Genomic DNA, 22,297 nt, shown 5'->3' on the forward strand with positions numbered 1-22,297 from the left:
TTACGTGTACAATAATATGATTATTTTACACGTAAATCTTTAACATTTTCTTAACATTGCATACCAAAAAAATTTAGGATTTTTTTATATATACTTTTATACAAAAGGTTTTAATTGTTTTATCTTTATTGAGATTTAAAAAATGTATAGGAAACAAACTTTTATAAATGAAAAATTCTTCAAATCAGCAGACCAACAAAGACACAGTCCATAATATATCATTTTTAATTTCGAAAATTATTTTCGATCCAAAAAAGTGATCAATGTATATGAAGATTTGAGAATCTGAAAAAAAAAACAAATAGGTAACAATTTTCTTGGGAAAATTTAGTGTTACGATGACTATTACAAACATAGATAAGCAATCGTTAGTTGTAAATGTAATTCTTACAGAAATGTAAGTATCGATAGACATGGGCACAATGTGAGCTATGCTCGGCACTAGAGGGCGCGAGCAGCGAACCATCAGGATGAGGAGGTGACGCCTCGCCGCTGGGGATAGCAATATCCATTCAGAGTCGTAGATTGATTGATTCACACATTCACTCTGCAATAACACATTACATTAAACTAATAATTAAGTATTTAAAAATCAACATAATTGTTTATAAGGTATGTAGGGTAAGTAGCTAGTCTTAGGCCTTAGAACAATGGCTTTTAAAAATTCCGAGGCATCCTGTAAAAGTAGTAGAGAGATAGTGGTAGTTAATTTTTAATCTAAAGTTATTGCTTAAAGTAAGTTTAAAATATTGACCTCATATTTAAGTTGAGTTCCATAGTAGCAGTAAATAAAGAGTTGTGCCAGCATACACACCAAATACATGGCCATCGAGAAAAACTCCGCTGACAGTATACTAAGCTGAGAACAATATGTTACACATTATTACTTACTTTACTTGACTATTTGATAAAAATACGTACCCCCACTATCTTATAGACGGTCATACAGATGACCCACGCCATGACGAAGAATTGTACGACCATGGCTTCCGCAAATATTGACTGTACTTCCTTAACAAACCTGCAAATTATTAAATTTGCGTTTCTATAAAATTTAGTCACTAGTTTGGCTGCAATTATCTAGTCAGGGCGACTAGATATTTGAAAATGCCAAATGAAGGCTTCTTCTATCTGTCAGTGACGTTTAGTTGATAATGGTGATAGAAGAAATAATGTAGCACTTTACCATAAAATCTGTTGATGATGTTGTATACACGTTACAAATTTCCTTTGCAATAATCTTCTAAATCTTATGCTTTCAACATCCTTGTAAGTTTTTAATACAACTTTGTGAATATCTTTATTATTTTCTCCATCTGTATCGTATAAATACTCAAGATCGTATCTTAACATTTGCAATTGCGTTTTTGCTTGTGCATAAAATGCAACAATAGTGCAATCCATTGTAACATTGCCGTACGCTTGTTGTGTTATTAGTATGGACATGTATGCAACTGTTAATTCAAATCTGGAAAAAGTCAAGAAATCACTATCATGGATCTAAATTATTGAATTAAATTTGATCTTTAGAAAATCTCAGTATAAAATTATATTATTTATACTAGAAAGAAAAATGGATGAATTGCGTGAGAAAAGATTGAAATGTCAGAGGACATTATATGGTGCGCTTACCCTAAATTAGTGAGACAAGGGCAGGAAAATTTGTTGAAAACTTCATCACTTCTAATAGTTACGTTTAAATTAAAAGTGATAATAATCTTTAAGTTCTTTTAGATTTTATTGAAGACAAAGATTGAAAGAATCTTTACTTACATTGGCGTCTTACTGGTATCAAATGGAAAGTATCCAGTGAACTGAACATTTTCTCCCAAAGCGTGGTTGACAAGGGGAAATATCGTCCACATGAAAGCACATAGGAATATCGCACAGTGATACATACGTAACAGTCGTAGCATGGACGTAGCGTTCTTCCTCATGACGTCATCTTGGTACTTATTGCCAGGGGCAAAAAAGGATCCTGGATGTAGTCGTAAGATTTTCAAATTACTGTTAGGCTATAAAACTATAGCTCATAAGAAATTATTTTGTGTACGCAACTGTCTATCGTGTTAAAGAAAAAAGGCATTTTTCTTTGTCGAGTATTTACAGTGTTGCAAAGTTAAACTATACACATATATAGTATTGTGCATTAGTAACTTATTAGTTTTATGATGATTGAGAAGGATTTCATAGTTTTTTTCGCAATGTTTGCTGCCAGAATTTTTTATGAGAGATTGAGACGACTGCAGTCTTATTCTTTGTTCTAATTTTTGTATTATCGCGCTGCAACAAAGACGCTTAGAAACTATTAGCAGTTCTAAATATATCTGCGTATTTATCACACACAAGATAAGTTACAAGATTTCTGGAGCACAATGCAAATATGCGAAAAAAAAGTTTAATAGAAAAAAAAAATAAAGAACGTAAATAATCTTTACTGCCAGACGTATCAAATCAAGCGCTGCACAATAATCTAATGCGAGTGTCAAGTTATTGTCATTACGATGTACTTTAGAATTTTACCGTTAATTATATTAATAAGACGATCGATGCGCGCTGTGCGCATATTAAAAGCGACCTGTTTGCCCAAGGAGTTTAGGGTTGTTAGCAGAATGAATAATGTATTCACAATTTCATCTGTGCTGTGCCGGACCTGAGAAAAATAAAATATCAATTTTGCGAATTTTAAGGCTTGTTGTAAGATGTATCCTTGAATGCAGTTTTTAGATAATGAATGTAGTAAGTGTCCAAGGCGTCTTGAACTTGGACATATACGTCTCCACGACGCCGTGTAATTGGCATTAAATGTGTTAATTAATAAGTCTTAGAATTATTTTGTGTTTACAAGTGGTACAAATATCGATAATTCAATTAAACTTGCCTGAATTACACGTAAAACATGTTGTAAATTATATAAAATAACAAAAAACCAAACAAAAACACGGTAATATATGTTCAAGGTTTGCTTAATTTTAGAAGACGACTTAAAAACCATTTTAAAATATCCAACTCTTGCCAAAGCATTAAAATGCGGCTTGAAAGCATCGAAACTACTGTACATGATTATGGTGATAAAAAAAGATATGATTTGTCGCCACTTTGTCTGAAATACATATCTGAAGTCCCCATTAATGTATCAACCTACACAAGCCACTAAAAATTCAAACGAATTTATCATACAGCGCTATACAGGTTGATAAATTATGATGAAATTTTGTGGGATCTGTCAAAATTATTGATTTATATTTTTTATTTACAATGTGTAAATAACAAATTATATTTTATGAATATCAGATATTGTTCCGATAACAATTTTAATAATTAATATAGAGTTAAGTAATTCAATAATAAGTTTATGAATATATTTTTAAGTTATTATAGATAATCTCTTTTTTAACTGTTGGCGTTAATTCTAATTGGATTGGCAGTTATTAGAAAGTTCCCTATCACCAGCAAACCTTTATATGTATATTGAACAGTAAATATTACTTTTTGTTCACAATTTTCTTTTAAATAAGGTACAACCTACTGTTTACGTGGACAATGTAATACTTTTTCGAAGCTTTGTCCAATGTAAAAAGAAACATGTTTATATCGTTATATAAATCAAAATTTTAATGCATAAACTAAAAGATTACAAGTTGAAATTGTTTAACAATTAAATTGTCATAAGTATTTTCAATGATGTATTTCTTTCATAAATTACTTTTATATTTTGTGTAATATCTTTTATTACCTCCTGTATATAACTTTACACAAAATATTAAATACACCAAGGCGTTAATTTTCGCATGTTGACAATTAGAAAAGAACAAGTCACGTTTATATTATAATTAAGTGTCTGTTAAATTTGGTTTTAGTTATTCACGAGGACCTCGCACTATTGTCGTTGTTTTGTAGAGTCCAAGGGAAAGCGATATTTATTGATTACTGTACTGTATTTCTGAAAGTTATTTGTAAAGGATGAAAAATTTACTTTCAAAACCACAAAATAATATTGATAAAGCCAAAAAACGAGAAACGCTTCTTATTTTCACGTATATACATAATGTGATTTTTAATCATAAGCAATTCATAGCATTGGAAAATTGGAATCAAGTGACAAATTATAAAAAAAAACCTTTCCTTATACTTATGTGGCAATATTTAAGTTTAACAAAATTAATTAGAATTAGAAAGAGTGAAAGATAATATAAAGTTTACATTTATCATGCTGCATATCCATGTGACAAGAAAAATGGCAAAAAATAGAATCAAAACACTAAAAATGTAATTTATGTACAACTATTTTCGATCCAAAAATGTGTAAAGTGAATACGAAGACTTCACGATCTGAAAATATAAAATATATAATATTAAAATTATTTATTTTTCAATGTGTAAAATTATTTACACATTTCAAACAGGTTTAGGAATACTGAAATATTAGGCATATGCCTTGCTCCATCAATAGTTGGTATACCTGGCATTCATCTGGCACACAGTAAGAACATGCGCTCACCGTAATCCCGTAAAAAGTTTGCTTTTTAAAATACATGTGCGTAAAACATATTTTGCATAGATCCCTTCATTACAGAACATCCTGTATTTGTAATAAAAAAATATTAAGCAATTACAATAGTATGCTCACAGAAATAAAACTGTCGATTGACATTGGTACGTTGTGTTCCATAGTAACAGAATATAAACAATTGCAGCAACATACAGCCCAAATAAATTATCATTGTGAAGAATTCCGCTGATAGAACTTCCACCTGGAAGCAAATTGTAACATTACAAAGGTACTACTTTGTGTGCAATTTAAAAAAAATATATACATACAGCAACTAATTTGTAAACAGTCATACAGATGATCCAAGCTATAACCAAAAACTGCATGACCAATGCTTCACCAAAGATTGATTCAGTCTCATCGATGAACCTAAAATAATGTCAAAATGTAGAATACAATTAGCTGATTGCGTTTACCGCCGACTATCTTCTTGATATCTTTAAATCTGTTTTTGTATTTTGTTAAAGAACTAAAAACAATTAAAGATGTACCATACAATCAGTTGATGACGTTTTACGCATTTAACCAATCTTCTTTGAATCTCTAAATTTATCACTGTGAATTTCTTTATGTGGTATGATGTCACATTCATCATCATCGCCATATTCTATTTCGTCTTCAGTATCCACCAGATGTCGTAAGTTATTTCTTAGAATTTGTAATTGTAATCTGCCTTGCATGTAGAATGCGACAATCAAACAGTCCATAGATACAGTAGCGAGGCCGAGCCATGCAACGTGTATAGCCACGTATATTACTACCATGACAAGATTAACATTTTGTTACATTTTAAATTGCCGACTATGAGAATTTTCTACTTAAGTATAAAGTGTTTGACTACGAATAATATTTATTCCATATTTCTCTACCAATAATACAAAGATTTATCTGTTTATGACCTAATAAAGTCAAAAACTATAAGCTTGAAATGTTTCTTTACCATCAGTTTATCGCCCGAGCGAAATCAGAGTACGTTACTACTGCTAGATACCAAAGTAAAACTTACGCCGGCTGTTTATTGGTGTCAAAAGGATAGTACATACTGAACGACACCTCTTCTCCAGAAGCTCGGATCATAATTGGGTACGTCATCCACATGACGCAGCAGAACACCGCAAACACCTGATAGCATCTCAACAGCACCATCATCTCTGCAGCGTTACGAGTTATCAGCTTCTCTTGGTATTTATTAGTTGGAGCAAAAACCGGACCTGTTTTTGTATTACACCAACTTAGTGAGCTTGATCTTATAATGTTATACAGGTTGCACATAAACGAATTTATTATGAGTAAGTATTGAAATTTACAAAATTTTGTACATATGCATGTACAATGTGCATCCATTTGTTTTGCATTTGTCATATGTAGCTTACCCTTGATTGTATCTACGATCTCGTCAACACGTTTCGTACGGAAATTAAAAGCCATTTGCTTGCCCATTGAGTTCAATAATGTTAAGAAGAAGTACAACGTGTTCACAACTTCCATGATATTATGCCTGATCTGCGAATCATATTTTTGTTATTTACATTAATGAGAACGTCGTATTAAGCTGATTTATCTTGTTTTTAATATGTTAACTTGCCTCAATTACTCGTATAAGATGTTGTACATTGTACACCATAAAAATAACCCAAACTGATATTCGATAGTAATAATGTAGAATTTCTTTGATTCTCGAAGTTGGTTTATTGATCATTTTATAATATCCAAAATTTGCAAATGATTCAAAGTGGGGTACAAAAGCTTCGAAATTTTTATTCGTGTTCGTGGTTAGCTGTGTCATTTAAAAAAAAAAAGTATTTCTTTAAAAATGTAAAGAAATGTAACTTTACTTCAAAGTATAAAGTAATATATTGTGCTATAAAAATATTTGCCGAGGTCATTTTTAATTGACTCCACTATAGTTAATTCTATAATATGCAAATACAGGGTGATAGATATATCAAGAACTATACGCAAAAGACCCGAAAAATCACGTGATTTTTTTTGATTTCTGCATTATTTACGTTGAATTACTTTTTAAAGATTATAAAGTAATATATATATTTTTTTGGTTTTATAATTACAGACTTTCATTTTCAAAAACATATAGAATTTTAATATACAATGCAGAGATAAATGATTTTATAAAATTATGAAATGTGAAATGGTATATAATTCTGAAATGGGGAATGACGTTTAAAAAGTACTAACTCACCCTGTATAATATTATAATGATAGAAACATACAATATACAAGTGTTAATTTTTCTTTTAGTTATCAAAGTAATGGTCGCAATTAACATCAATTATGTTGTTTACTTAAATACCACTTCGCACGGTAGACCTCGATCCTCGGCCTTGAAACCTATGACTTAGAGGACACGCCTAGGCTCAACAATAGTCTTTTTTTTAAATTATAAGGTGGCAAACGAGCGAGCGGCCACCTGAAATCGCTGAAATAGCGAAGTGACCGTTGCCCATAGACACACGCAATTGCATATGCGTTGCCTACCTTTAATCGACGGAGGAGAGGATGCACAGAAAGAAAATATATTCCCCTTCCATGGATCCTCTCAACCGGAAAGTCCACTTCCACTTCCCATCCTTTCCTTATAAGAAAAGGGTGGGAAGGGAAAGAGGACTAAATTAGGCCTCCGGGACGCACACTCGTCAGACGAAACGCGGAATTTCTTCCACTTCACGCCTGTTTTCTGTGTGGTGGTGGTATTTCACCGGGCGAACCTGGCCAATTCGTGGGAAGATGTTAAAGCGGGTTCTACCACTCTTCTACGGTCTACGGCGAAATACTTCTGGAGGACGCCAGACAAAGGACACACTAATTTTAGAGACGTCAAAATGGTCGCACCTGAACGAGTAATATGGTCCAGTCAGCCCGCTCATTGATTTTCAATGTATATTTACAAGATTTTTAATGTCATTGAATTTGACCTGGACCACCGAAATTGATTTTGCAAAAAATCATAATAAACCTTTAAAACTTAGTTACATGTTACATGAACACATGAAAAAATCTTCTTGAAGTTGTAAAATAAAGTAAAGTTGTAAAATACAAACTATTTTTCATGCTTTTTAGAAACATGAAAAACAAAGAAAATAAAATTCCTACAATGTTTGCTTTGAAAAGAATGTATAAACTTGCGGTCTTTGTTAATATAATAACTATGCTATTTATCAGTACTTTCTATACAGTATGTTATTATACAAAAATAATTATAAATTCGAAACTTTAGCGGTTAATTTCCTACAAGAATTTAATACATAATTCTATAAAAAAATATTTTACAACTTTTAGTGCCGTTGGTATTTCTCCATGACATTCGTCACGAGCAGTTTAAATAAAACAATTGTCACGTAAACATGAGTGATTATTTAATCTTCCTCCTTCAACAGTAACAACAAGTAGCTTTACCTCAATTCTTTTCCAACTAGTAAAAATTTTGGACAAAACCAATGTTATAAGTTTTTCCATGACGACAAGTCTTACTTAGTAGCAATAGTTTCATGGCCCAACATAACCGTTTATGTTTTACTGGCATAATGAAGTTAGTGAATTATTTTCATTTTTTTTAATTAAGTATAAACTCTCATATATTTAGAACGTTATTACAATTTAATAGATGTCCGAAGTTGGAGCCTTTTAAACGATTGATAGATAACACAGGTGATAAGGAAAAAGAGAAAAAAATGTTAAATAATTTCATAAATACTTTCTATTTCTATTTATTTCTACATAAAATGTGACAATTAAGATATAAATTATTCAAAAGAGTTAAAATAAGTTTAATACAGTTTTAGTTGTTATATGTTAATTAAAATTCGTGCCGTTACTGATTACGATTTGTGAAAAAGAATAAAAAAATGTCCATTCCTTGTTGATGGTTCCATTCGATATCAAATTAGCTTAAGTTATAATTTGTCGTTACTAAAATTAGGATCGACGACTTTCAAAGTTATTTTCGATCCAGAAATGTGTACAATGAATATGAGAATTTCACCACCTGTGAAAGACAAACGCTAATTAATAAGACGTTTCATTCATGATTTTTTTATTAAACAATTCCAAAGCGTACATAAACCACTAGGGTCAACTCCTGTAAAGCCACCACAAGCAACAGAGAATAAATGATCTTTTCTTTGTCTACTTTTCCCTAAATATAAATTATCTATGTATAATTCTCACAGATATAAAAGTATCGAGTGACATGGGCACCACGTAAGCAATACAGGGTGCAATGGGCCGGTAACAGCGCTCCATCATTATAAGCAGCGGCCGACGCAGACGCGGCGACACCGCCGGCCAATCACACTCGTAGATCGATTGATTCACGTACTCACTCTGCAAAACGTTTTTTCAAATTGACATTTCTCTTAATAATACTTTAATATAAGCAGTCCTTTAACCTACGAACGGGATCGTGCAATGCTGGAGTACAAAGATGGTAAACAGTGACACATCTCTATAATTACCTCGTATTTAAGTTGCGTCCCAAAGTAGCAGTAGATAAATAATTGGAACAAAACACAGTTCAAATATACAACCATTGCTAAACATTCCACTGATAATATATTTATCTGAAAGTGCACATCAAAAACTTTAATTAAGAGAATCGCTAAATTTTTACAAGTTTTAGTTCAAAAAGAAAGTAATAACATACGGCAGCTATCTTGTAAATAGTCATACAGATGATCCAGGCCATCACTAACATTTGCAAAACCATTGGAGTACCGAATATTGACTCTATTTCATCGACTAGCCTGCGTACAAATTAAATTGCATGAGAAATATAGAAAATTTGACCCTTAGAATAGCATAGAGCGGCGATGGTCCAGTTGACTTGACTTGTAATCTGTAGGTTCTGGGTTTGAAACACGCCATGCGCCAATGTGTTTTTAATACATACATTTATCCAACGTTCTTACGGTAAAGGAAAACATCGTGATGCAACCATATGTGCAGTCAACCAATACACACCAGGCCAGCGTGGTTGATTGTGGGCCCCCTCTTAACTTAGGGTTAACTAATAGTAAAAATAAATATAAAAAACTATTATACTTTCATACCAAACAATCAGCTCTTGTCGTTTCTTACACATGACTAATCTTCTGTAAAACAAATCCTTAAACCTTATCTTTTCCACATCTCTGTACATCTTAACTGTCAGTTTGTCATTTTCGTCATCGTCTTCTACGTCAGCGAGATGTGTTAAATTATCTCTTAGCATTTGCAATTGTAACTGTGCTTGCATGTACAAGGATACAACGATACAGTCTATTGACAGAGTGAACAATGACACCCAATGTACTATTGATCCAACATACACAACCACCGATATAAACCTGTAAACCTTCTTTTAATAAAAAAAACTTAAATGCTCCAATGGATTTAATTTTCATAATAACCATCTAATCTTTAGGAATCAAACGATAATTAAAATGATATAATATTATTTACTCAAAGTATCCTTAACTTCAATGAAATAAACAGATTTATTCGAAGGGCCCTTTACTTAAGATTTCGATGACTTTCCTATAAGTAATCGTAATAAGGTTTGTGGGCTCTTTTGTCGATATTTTACTTACACGGGAAATTTGTCTGTTTCGAACGGAAAGTACATGCTAAATCGTACTTCTTGGCCGGAAAGACGAATCATTAAAGGAAATATCATCCACAAGACAGAACAAAACATTGAAACGCCTAAGTCTGTTCTTAATACTCGCAACATTGATACTGCGTTGCGATGGACGAGTTCTTCTTGATATTTGTTACGTGCAGCAAAAATTGGTCCTGTAATATAGGTTTGTTTACTTAGTTATAGGATTTAAGTAGGTGACTAGGTAATAAAAGGTAGTTCAACAGTGGTAGAGCCCGCTTTAACATCGCACGAATTGGCCCGGCTCGCCCGGTGAAATACCACGACCACGCAGAAGACAGGCGTGAACTGGAAGCAATTTCGCGTTTTGTCTGATGAGTGTGCGTCCCGGAGGCCTAATTTAGTCCTCTTTCCCTTCCCATCCTTTTTCTATTTTTATTTATAAGAAAAGGATAGGAAGTGGAAATGGACTTTCCGGATGAAAGGATGCATGGAAAGGGAAAATATTTTCTTTCAGTGCATCCTCTCCTCCGTCGATTAAAGGTAGGCAACGCATATGCAATAGCGTATGTCTCTGGGCAACGGTCACTTCGCTATTTCAGCGATTTCAGGTAGCCGCTCGCTCGTTTGCCACCTTATGATATAAAAAAAGTAATAGTACTACGTCGTAGTAAGTCTACCGCGTAGAAGTTACACTACATATAGTAGCAGTGCTACCTTAATGCTACGCAGTAAAATGGTACAATAATTACCCTTAATAACTTCAACAATATGTTCAATTCGTTCACTTCGGATATTGAGAATGAGCATTTTGCACACAGAGTTCAAAAGTGTAAGAAACACGTACAATGTATTTATTACTTCTTCAACTTCGTTTCGAATCTGAAAAAAATGTGCATATCGAAACATATTTTTTGCTTTATCTTTTCGGTAAACAAACATTCAACTACTACTGTTGTAGATTAAAACCTATTTAGAACACTGGCCGTAACGATATTTTGTAAGAACATATATATGTCAAAAATAAGTGACTTTTTAAGAAAAAAGTAAGAACATGCGTCTGCAATAAAGAACCTGGAATGTGAGAAATAATAGTTTTATTGGCAAGATCCCTCACAACTATCCTATCAAGCAAGATTTTAGTAGTTTTTATATTTATAAAAGTTTCACACTTTTCTTTTGGGTAATTAATGTTAATTTAACTTGCCTGTATGAGACGTATTACATGTTGTAACAGAAAAATAAAGAATGTAACGGTAACGAATATTCTATAACATGCGTACAAAGTTACTTTTATTTTAGAGGTTGGCCTGTCCAGCATCTTGTAACATCCCGTCAAAACCAAATATTTGAAATGTGGTTTAAAACCGTCAAAACTACTTTTCATGTTTACGACTTACAATAATAACCAACAATGTTTTTACATCAACAATGCCTGAATTATTTATAACTATTTACTAACGCACACTTACCAATAGCGATATTCAATATTTACAGGATGTAACCAAATCCGTTGCATATCACGGAAGAACATCCAAATATTAAAATAGACAATTATGCAAAAATAAGGTAAAATGAGTAAGAAGAATAAGGTTGAAAAGGTTGCTTAAATTCTATAATAGGCGGGTTCCAACGCCAGTTGAAAGCGTGGTTATTTGGGCGTTTATAGCTATCGTCCGCGATTCCGCGCGGAGGTAACAAAAAAATACTTAATAATTAGCCAATGTGTTCATCCAGACTGTGTTCTACATGTGTGCCAAATTTCATCAAAATCCGTTGAGCCGTTCCGTACATGCCTTCAAACAAACTGCCATCCGTACATCAATCTAAAAATTCGCACTTAAATAATATACGTAAAAGTAACAAAGATAGATATGGTTCCTAGTCAAACCCTTAACCATGGACAATTTGTCTAATTCTGGGATTGAGAATAAAATTCCCGTTTAAAACATATTGTTATCTCTGTTTTGTCAAAGATAATGACAGGGATGATGATATGTTCTACAAAGATTTTGGTTTTAGAAACTCATGGTAAATGAAACTACATTTTGTTGTGAGGATAAAATAGGTACATAAGTAACATTAATTTCTTATATAAACATATTTAGGCTAAAATATTGTTAAATATATGGCAAAATTATATTTACGTATAATATTTAGTTTCATTAATAATAAAATTCACACCCTATATAAACAGTAACATTAATAATATAAATAGTAAAATAATAAAAGAAAACATAGTAACACTAATTATTATCAATAGTTGTAATAGTTCAAACATGAAGTACTATTTAAAATTAAGGTTAACACGCATTGCTGCACTCCACAATCTTCCGGTGGCACCGCCACCGCCGTCTTGCATTCCCGCGGTGTTTCACTTTTCGCCACATCGACGCCGCCGATTGAGCGGGATAAAGATAAACAAAATTATGGATACGTCATTCTACGCTTCGTCCACCCTTGCAAGCGATAATTACATATAGTTTGCTAATAAATATATAGATATCTACATCCTGCTCCATCTGTGAAGACAAGGCGGCGACGAGTGGATGCCGCGGTTATTGCGAATGCGGGGGTTTAGCGAGGAGTTGATATGTCCGCGTTAACCCTATAACTTCTTCATAATAAGCACTTAATACTTTACAACGCCATAACAGACTACTGATTAAGTTTTAATATTACAAGCACATGTTTTGTCACATAGTTGGTTTTTATTGGCTAAACACCGACGTCAAACACATCTCCAATCTCTTTGAAAATAATGAGAAAATTAAGTATTTTTATAACAGCGTGGAACATCAACAATAAATGATATATTAAATAAAGAATAAAGTAAATATTCCAGGTTATATGAAGACGGAATAGCTACAACTTTTCTTGTGACAGTGACTTCATATTCCTCAAAATGGGCAAATTATTTCTGAATATTTGACTCTTGTTACTATAAGAATAACCAAAAGCTGGTCAAATAAAACATCTCAAACTCTACATACTTTATTTTTAATGCTATAAACTTTTCTAATTCATTGCAAATATATTAAAGCATAAAAATAACCGCGGTAATCTTAACTTTAAACATAACATGAAATTGAAATCAAATAACTGTATAATGTATCATTTTAAATCTTATTACATGACTACAGTTAAAAATTTAACTCTGATCCAGAAACGTGTACAACGAATATGCTGACTTCACTATCTGAAAAAAAAACGAATTTTTATTACCAATATATACATTCTAGTAAGCCACATAATTTCTTTCGTTAAAAAGAACTTCAATCATTCAATTTCTAGGCAATCCAGTGAAAACTTGGAAAATATAGCACACAGAATAACTTAACACCAACGACAAAACTAGCAGATAGAGTTTTACGTTTCCTCTTTGTTTAGGATCGTCCATTAATCACGTAAGGCTTGAAAGAGGGAGACACGTTCCGAAAAAATCACGAAACATCACATGGGTGCTAAAATAAGATATCACGTGTATAATAAATACACCTGACCTGAGACAAAATTTAACAAATAAATCTTATATACACGGTTATTAGCGTCGGTTACGAGCCAGAACGTCGATGGTTCAGGGGTTAAGCCCTTGACTTGCAATCTGCATGTCCTAATCCCGCCATGTACCAATGTGTTTTTCGATTTCACATTTACATACGTTCTTACGGTGAAGGAAAACATCGTGATGCAACCTGCACATATTTGAAAAGAAATTCAAAGTTATGTGTGAAGTCAATAAACCCGCACTTGGCCAACGTGGTTGACTATGGCATAGTTACCCCTAACTTAGGTTAGGCTCCTAAAATATAGAAGGGTGGGGACGTATAGTGAGCTGATGATAATAACACGATTATTTTGTGAATACCAGAAAAAAATTACCTGTTGTCATTATTGATCATATTTAAGAAATATTATAAAAAAAAAATGCAAATCAATATATAAAAATTATTGTATCAAAATCTTAGTTTGTCGAGACCATCCTTATTGTGGAACTATTAATAGATTAGAAATGGGGTTCTCACAGATATAAAAGTATCGAGTGACATGGGCACCACGTAAGCAATGCAGGGTGCAATGGGCCGGTAGCAGCGCTCCATCATTATGAGCAGCGGGCGACGCAGACGCGGCGACACCGCCGGCCAATCACACTCGTAGATCGATTGATTTACGTACTCGCTCTGTGGATGCATGAAATATTAATAAACAACTGGTTTTCTCTTTCCTTCTTTTTCTTTAACGTCAATTAAAAGAAAGATCTTTAATTTGTCTCAGTACTACAATTCAATTACCTCATATTTAAGTTGTGTTCCGTAGTAGCAAAAGAGTAATAATTGTAGCAACACACAGCCCAAATACACAATCATTGTGACGAACTCCGCTGACATCACATTCAACTGAAAAGTAACTTCATATTAACAGATTCATTTAGTATTTATTTAATTATATTATAACATAGGAACATACACCAATTATCTTATAAACAGTCATACAGATGATCCAGGCCATGACTAGGAATTGCAGAACCATTGATGATCCAAATATTGATTCAACTTCATCGACTAGCCTGTGTGTAGAAACAAAATATGAAAATAAATTTCCAACCAAGTAACTAGGTTTTTAAAAAACTACAAGGAACTCAACAACAAAAGTAATGTTAAAAATATCATTTCGATGCTAAGTCTACAATAATCGTGCCACGCCATGTCTTCTAAAATTATTTATATTTCTTTTGCGTAAATATTTGTGTCGTCAAAAAGAACCTTACCAAACAATCAGTTGTTGACGTTTTATGCACATAATCAATCGCCTGCGGAACAAATTCTCAAATCGTGTACTCTCTAAATCTCTGTATATTTTTACTCCAAATGTATCATTATCTTCATCATTGATCTCATCTTCTGGATCAGCTAGATGCATGAAATTGTACTTTAACATTTGCAGTTGTAGTTGCGCTTGCATGTAGAATCCAACGGCAATGCAGTCCATAGCAACCGTAGATAACGATACCCAGTGAACCATGATCGTAATGTATATAACCACGAATAAAAACCTGAACAACATTCTTTATTTTAATTTATAATTTCAGCATTTTAGACTAACGTTAACACTAGTAAGCCGCCCGGGTTTCCCCGGGTGGCGAAGATATGTCTGATCTCTGTTCTACCATATCAGTACACATCAGTACCGTTTGTTAAGTAATAAAACCCTTGTAAAAACGGGCACGCCCGACCCGCGAACAAACTTTTCGGTTACTCTTATTGTTTGTGATATCTTCTAAACTATTTGTCAGAAATATATAGTGGTAAAAATAATTTTAATCTATATTCCATTCTCCTAGTAATAATTACATTTATTTTGATAAGGGTTAATATTAAAACTGAAAATATTGCGCCGCAAATTACGTGCCACTCCATGCTATAGCTGCCTTTTTAGTAGCGTTATTTCAGATTTACAATTATCTCATACGTCATTTTTATATCGCAGCATGTCCGTTACATTTTTGTCAATGTTCAAAGCCCAATCATCTATAGACTAATCCAACCAACTTACACTGGAAGTTTATCGGTTCTGAACGGCCAGTACATGGCGAAGCGCACTTCTTCCCCCAATAAGCGAGTCATCAGTGGATACATCAGCCACATGACAGAACAAACGATCACAAAACACTGGTAGGATCTAAACAGTCGCTTCATCCCCGCAGCATTACGCACCATGAGCTCCTCGTGATGTTTATTGTTCGGTGCAAACACAGGTCCTGTAATGTTTCATTCTAATAAATATTTATTTGATATGTGGAATGACAGATGAACATCAAGAGCAGGAACGATCAAAAGACACTGCTGTTACATATTTTGTCTCTATTTATTTAAGGATAGTGAAACAGATGACAACTTTTTTTAAAACAACACTGCAAAAGAAACTCACAGCAACATCATCTTTAACTCAGTTCAGTAGTTGCTAATTTATAATTTATATTTTTTCGAAAGCCATAACTGCTAGATTTTTATAAGCTATTTATTTAGCCCAATTATTTTGACATAATATTACCATGATTCTTCTCAAATACCTTTTATAACTTCAGCAATATGTTCGATGCGATTCCTTCGAACATTGAAAATAACTAATTTGCCGAGTGAGTTAAAAAGTGTTAACAAAACGTATAAAGTATCGACTAATTCCGACACATTGTCTTTGATCTGCAAAATACAAAACCTTATGATAAAGTTATTTTTGATTTTTCAATGGAAATGATATTTTCGTAATATCAAATTCGTAAGAAAATAAATAGTGAACGTTGCGTTTAAGTCAATGTAAAATAAACTTACTTGATAAAGACGAATAACATGTTGTGTACAAAACGTACAATAGTAAACTGTCACAAATATACGATAGAAAAGATGTAAAGTTTCCTGCATTTTGGATTTCGGCGACATAATTTTATAACATCCAAACATTACCAAAAAACCAAAATGTGGTTTAAAAGCCTCGAAATTATTCTTCATATTTATGGAACGGTATTGTATTTATATAATTAAATATATCTCTTTGGTGTCACAATGATCTCTAAAGCCCCAAGTAAATGAAACACGATGCTAAAAGATCAATTAGGAAATAATACACAGGATGTTCTCGTAAAAACTGACTTAAACGTACTTTTACAATTCCAATAACAGTATGTGTGTAACCTCTCATTGCGATAGAACTCTTAATCTACACATATAGACAGGACAGTAGAGCTATAACTTTTAATTTACGATTCTGAGTAGGTTAGGTAATTTATCTTGGTTATTGTTACTATAACATAAATAGCTACTGAAAACTGAAATTTGTTAACGTTAACAATTAATTCCTCATGACTGAAATATAGCTTAAGTGTGCTGCAGTTTGGTCAGAATAGCAGATAAATATACATTAATCAAAAATATATTTTTACGTGTATCGCCCTGTATAAATGAATAATATAGAAGTGTCAATTTTATCAATTGATCTATTACTTATTAGCTAGCGATATTGTAAATTAACGGCACTTAACGCATAACGGGAATATATTAAACTTAAGTTCTTATAAAAACACGTGTTCTGTCACAAGAAATTAGCAAACTCCTTTACACAATGTGATATTACTACGAAGATAATGAGACAAAATTGTTTAATTATGTACATTTTATTATTGTAATCGCCACTCACAACTTTCATAATTCTTAACACTTTCAGTACCGACACTCCACGCCAGTTCAATACACATCCTAGTTGCATTTAATGTGTTGAAATTAAACTACTATCATAGAAGCCTGATATATTTGGTATTAGGATCCGTTTACACAAACAAGTTTTAATTTTACTTTTCATCGCTTTTTTACACTTCCTTTGGATTAAAACAGTCATTCAAAATAAAATTAAACCTTCTTTTAAACGTTTAAGACACAATTTTATTTGCTTCAAAAAATCTACGTCTCCACTTCGGTCTATCTAAACGGAGCCTTACACGTGTACCAAATGTGTTTATCGGGATAAATGAAACAAAGCAATTATAAAAAAGGTAAGTTTATTGTTATCGATCATCAGAAAATAATTCACATGTACATTTGGTTATCAGCTCGAGCCAGACGTGAGGAGTCACATAACACTTCAAATATTGGAATGTGATATTAGAAATTGCGAAAATACTAGATCAGTAAATACTGCGGCCCGTTGCTTTGTACTAAAATAATATTTCAACTTCACATTTCATCTTTTCTACATCTATCTTTTATATATAAATATCTTTTATAGAGCTTTTAAATTAATGAACCACGCCCACGCTGTACTGTGAATCACAAATGTTTATGGTCTTTGTATTACTATTTCGGGACACTGTCTCTTTGGGGATGTTTCATCTTCGACCGGTTCTTTCCTTTTCAATGCATTTGATTCGTTTTCATCATCTATCTTTTTATGTACATTTACTTTTTCCTCGTCAGTCTTATTTTCAGGATTAGTTTCAAGTCTGTTATTGCTTATGATAGGTTCCCCGCCTTCATCTTCTTGTGGTTCGGGGAAATTCTGTTTATCTTCTTCGAAACAGGAATCGTCCTCATTGTAGTCGGCCTTATCGGGGTAGTCGGCGTCGTCGGTGTCCGCCTCCAGCCGCTCGGCGGCTCTCTGCGATGTCGCGTTTTGATTACAACTAATTGTTCTTTTGCTGCCTGATATGCGAGCTGTTAGTGCCCTGTACAAGTGTACTATGTCGCTTGGTGCACCCTGAAACCAAAATAAGTTTTAATTACGACAAAGCCCAATTACAGTAGTGTTCAACATCAGGCATAGCTAATGTACTATAGACCAAAAAAATTAAAATTGAAATTAGTTTGAGCACAGATAGCTCTCAACCCGGAACTACTGTGTTATAAGTTTTTACAAAAAATGTTTTTGCTGACCATAATAAGGTACAATTTGATCTGAAGCTGTGCATCGACGGCCGTAATTCTGAGAGACTTGGCGCCCGCTCGCTCCACCACCATGTCGGGCCACAGTTTGGTGTTGAGCACGACGCGCAGGGAGCCGGCGACGCGCACCACCAGCCGCGAGCCTCCGCCGCTGCCGCTGCCCTGCGGCGCGTCGTTCAGCCGCAGCACGCCGCGCCCGCGCTCCCGCCAGCTGCCCGCCTCCCACGCGAACAGACGACATGTTATCTGTAACATTTACATACTATATTTACAAATGCCCCACATTCTGAGTAGTAAATAAACTAAAGTTCTATATGTCTTGTACATACACAAAACTGGGATCACAGACATCCTTATTGTTCTTCCAGACTGTATTCTACATCTACACCAGATTTCATCAAGATCGGTCAAGCCATCCTGGAGATACCAGTAACGAAAAGTAAAGATGGCAAGATAAACTTTGCTATAACACTCAAATTACCATCAGTACATGGACTGTCTAAACTAAGGCATAACTAGGAAAACTTCAAGCTTTTGCTCGATATCATTCATCATTACACAAGTCATTTGCCAAAATAATTACGACATCAGCTTATTTCTTCTTTTCTTCTCTTCCAATCAGCAGCACAAATAGATCTATTACATTGACATGAATTGTAATACTCTACCTGCAACACATTTATCTCATCCTCTTCCCCTGTGGTTGTGCAGTTGGAGGTTGGCGGTGGCGGACGCGCGTGCGAGCGCTCATACTCCGCCGCGGCAGCCGCCAGTCCCTCTCCACTGTTCTCACTCGAACCCGCTTCTTCCTGGAACATTACATTGGACATAAAGTATGTTCATCAGTCTCAGTGAATACTTAAGATAAGATTTGTAATCAATTTTCAATATTTAATGCATTTATCTAATTAATAGTAAGTCTGAGAACAAGATAAGGTTTCAGTAATTTAAATAAATCTATGTATAAGAAAAAACATATATCAGTACCTGGTTATTTTCTTTGACTGAAGCAGCAGCATTTGTGAAAAGTAATTCTGTTGTTCCATTCGTGGAAGTGTGATCTAATGTGGATGCATCTCCATTATTAACTGAATCAGCCATTACAACTCGTTCACTTAAGTTCTGTCCGAAAACAAATCCAGCTGATGATGTAGCAGTTGTTGGCTGTGCTGGTGCTGGGACAGTACTAGATGATCTTGTGGTGGCACCACCTGAACCCAGCGGAACAAACTTTGGAGGGTCAATTTCCTCCTTCTTATCCTGCAATCTCTCAACAGGCTCAGTCTGTGGTGTTTTCTCTTTCTCTGCTTCAACATCTTCTGTTGTTTCGGCATGTTTATAAAATGGATTGTTGGTTGGTTTCAACTGTGGTGGGCGTAGGACAGAGCCTGAAATCAATATACACATTTATTATTGTACTGAGAAGAAAAACCTGGTGTATTATGAAATAAACATAGTATTGTTTAAATATAAACTGCATAAAACAAAACACAAACTGCAACTACCAAAGTATAAAGTTACATTTTATATAAAGATCACAAATAACATGTCACTCTATTCATTGGATGTGTTGAAACAATGCAAACTTAGGCAATTTACAAAACACTTTGTTGAAGTTTTGAGCTTGTAACTATGTAGTTATTTGGGTAAAATGTTAATCAAAGGTCACTTTTGTATGTCACAGAAAGAAAGATAAATGGAACATATACACTGTAAAACTCTGAGCAATAACATATATATATAGGATTACAATAGTAGCTTCAAATAGGCTAGACAAAATATTTAGGCAAGATAATTCACCTACCGAATGGATTACAAGTTTTGTTGGAACTTGAGGCAAAGCTTGATGAACCAAATCCACCCAGACGTGGTTTCGCCAATATAACCCGTGATTGTGATGAACCATTATGTAGATCTTCCGACGTCGCCTTTCCTGATATGTGATAAATGAGCAAATATACAAAAACAGAAAGAATAACAACGTCGTAAGGCACCACTATACTTTTTGCTTACGTTTAAACTGAATTGTGTTTACATAGATAAAGAATTATTGATATTATAAACGTTCTAGAGTACAAAGTTTTACATTTAGTAAGACAGTATGATTTTGATTATCATTAGAAGTTATTGCATTTTTCTAACAAAAGTTAACGATGCAGGTTCAACTTTGTAAGAGTAATTAGGGAATAGAATAGACTGAAATCTATCCGCTTAATAAGACATTACAACAAAAGGTGTTCAAAATAAAGATAAACAGGAACTGTAATGAATTACTATTTTAAAAGTATACACGAAAAAGTAACCATACCTTGCTTTGCATCTGCCATTGTCGAATATTCTTTTACCAACAGATTTACAAAGAATACTTACTGAATATAGGTAACTAAACACATGCACAGGCAGCAGGCACAAAAACCACTCACTTTATAGTATGGATGGATAGGTCATTGCTAGTTATTGACGGTTTTTACTTTGTGCCAACTTGAAAAAGTTGTTGAAGTTACTGACATTCAATGATTCTATCTCCCTTATTAGTTTCAATCCTCACCACCGCACTCAACGACCACATTCAGCGCCAAAATGGCGAAAATCAATAGGCACAACACACTAACTCGTATAGCCTGTCCATATTTTAAGGTTAGTCAACACACGAACCCACAGATGTATGGCAAGTGTGACCAGATTGAAATTGCCAGCCATTAGCCATTGTGACTTCTCCCAGGTTGTTGTTGTTTTGTCATTTCTTTTCATTTTTATGTGTAAAACTCTCACTTGTAAAAGACAAATTAACTTTGGCAAGTAAAGGCAAATGATATAAAGTTCAGTCCTATTCTTAATAAAGTTCTTGGTTCTGGTTACATGCTCTTTGATTAATTGTATCCTATGGCAAAGAGTATATAAAATAAGAGAGGGTTCTCTTGACTAACTAGATACACAAACGGAGAATAAAAATTGACATTTTCAATGCTAGCAATATTATGAACAAGTATACGTTGCTACCAACCTAAAAAAATCAATCTGACAGTTTCCTTTTTGACGTTTGAAAGTATTATTCGAGGGAAAACAATTTAGGAAAAATAAAACCATTTCGTTAATTGTCATATATATTTCTAAAAATTGTCATATTATTAACATCAAACTAATATAAAATACTAAATCTATAGGTTACACATCTATATATCAATATTGACATTAATATAATTACTAGCATTTCCTGCAACATGGTGACTCTTTTTTAGATTTGCGGTTAAACTACTCCATATAAAAAGTTATTTTTCAAAATTTAGTTTTCATACAATCAAACTTTGTAGCACAGATGTTGCAGCGACATGCAGTCAGTAATTCTGAAGCAGATTCCTTCATTTAATAATTCTGTAGAACTTAAAGAGGTGCATTTATTCATCTGCAACAGAATGAAATGGTAATTAATTGATTCAAGTGTACAACATAATCAATTTAATTATTGCTTTTCACCTAATTACATACCTTATTAAAAAAAAAACTGGTTTTCTTTGATTATATGGATCTCTCCCCATTTACTTACAAAACTTCTTTGCAATTCTCTACAATGATGGAACTCACAAACCATGTAAAAACTTCTTCTTCTTCTTCTTCTTCTTCTTCTTCTTCTTCTTCTTCTTCTTCTTCTTCTTCTTCTTCTTCTTCTTCTTCTTCTTCTTCTTCTTCTTCTTCTTCTTCTTCTTCTTCTTCTTCTTCTTC

The 22,297-nt window shown here is 33.5% G+C and overlaps 4 protein-coding genes across 4 annotated transcripts; all 4 read right to left on the reverse strand.

Moving 5' to 3' along the window:
* Nucleotides 1-237: 237 nt before the first annotated feature.
* Nucleotides 238-3,061, reverse strand: LOC106125243 (Odorant receptor 85f). The gene is made up of 8 exons (XM_013322352.1): nt 2,882-3,061; nt 2,524-2,653; nt 1,774-1,978; nt 1,187-1,468; nt 922-1,021; nt 755-859; nt 392-547; nt 238-285 (listed from the first exon to the last, which is right to left on the reverse strand). The coding sequence occupies exons 1-8, from the start codon at nt 3,059-3,061 to the stop codon at nt 238-240; spliced, it is 1,206 nt and encodes a 401-aa protein (XP_013177806.1).
* Nucleotides 3,062-8,507: 5,446 nt separating this feature from the next.
* On the reverse strand, nt 8,508-9,779 carry LOC106125057 (odorant receptor 2a-like). Its single transcript, XM_013322142.1, has 5 exons — nt 9,619-9,779; nt 9,213-9,312; nt 9,025-9,129; nt 8,738-8,893; nt 8,508-8,555 (listed from the first exon to the last, which is right to left on the reverse strand). Exons 1-5 carry the CDS (start codon nt 9,777-9,779, stop codon nt 8,508-8,510), a joined length of 570 nt encoding a protein of 189 aa, XP_013177596.1.
* Nucleotides 9,780-13,299: 3,520 nt separating this feature from the next.
* Nucleotides 13,300-15,170, reverse strand: LOC106125058 (putative odorant receptor 19b). Its single transcript, XM_013322143.1, has 5 exons — nt 14,917-15,170; nt 14,616-14,715; nt 14,441-14,545; nt 14,174-14,329; nt 13,300-13,347 (listed from the first exon to the last, which is right to left on the reverse strand). The coding sequence occupies exons 1-5, from the start codon at nt 15,168-15,170 to the stop codon at nt 13,300-13,302; spliced, it is 663 nt and encodes a 220-aa protein (XP_013177597.1).
* Nucleotides 15,171-17,680: 2,510 nt separating this feature from the next.
* Nucleotides 17,681-20,996, reverse strand: RanBP3 (ran-binding protein 3). The gene is made up of 6 exons (XM_013322196.1): nt 20,886-20,996; nt 20,382-20,510; nt 19,565-19,965; nt 19,246-19,386; nt 18,569-18,823; nt 17,681-18,392 (listed from the first exon to the last, which is right to left on the reverse strand). The coding sequence occupies exons 1-6, from the start codon at nt 20,902-20,904 to the stop codon at nt 17,976-17,978; spliced, it is 1,362 nt and encodes a 453-aa protein (XP_013177650.1). The 5' UTR covers nt 20,905-20,996; the 3' UTR covers nt 17,681-17,975.
* Between the last annotated feature and the right edge of the window lie 1,301 nt (nt 20,997-22,297).

This window comes from Papilio xuthus, unplaced genomic scaffold (assembly GCF_000836235.2).
Source record: "Papilio xuthus unplaced genomic scaffold, Pxut_1.1 DF825928.1, whole genome shotgun sequence".
NCBI lineage: Eukaryota > Metazoa > Arthropoda > Insecta > Lepidoptera > Papilionidae > Papilio > Papilio xuthus.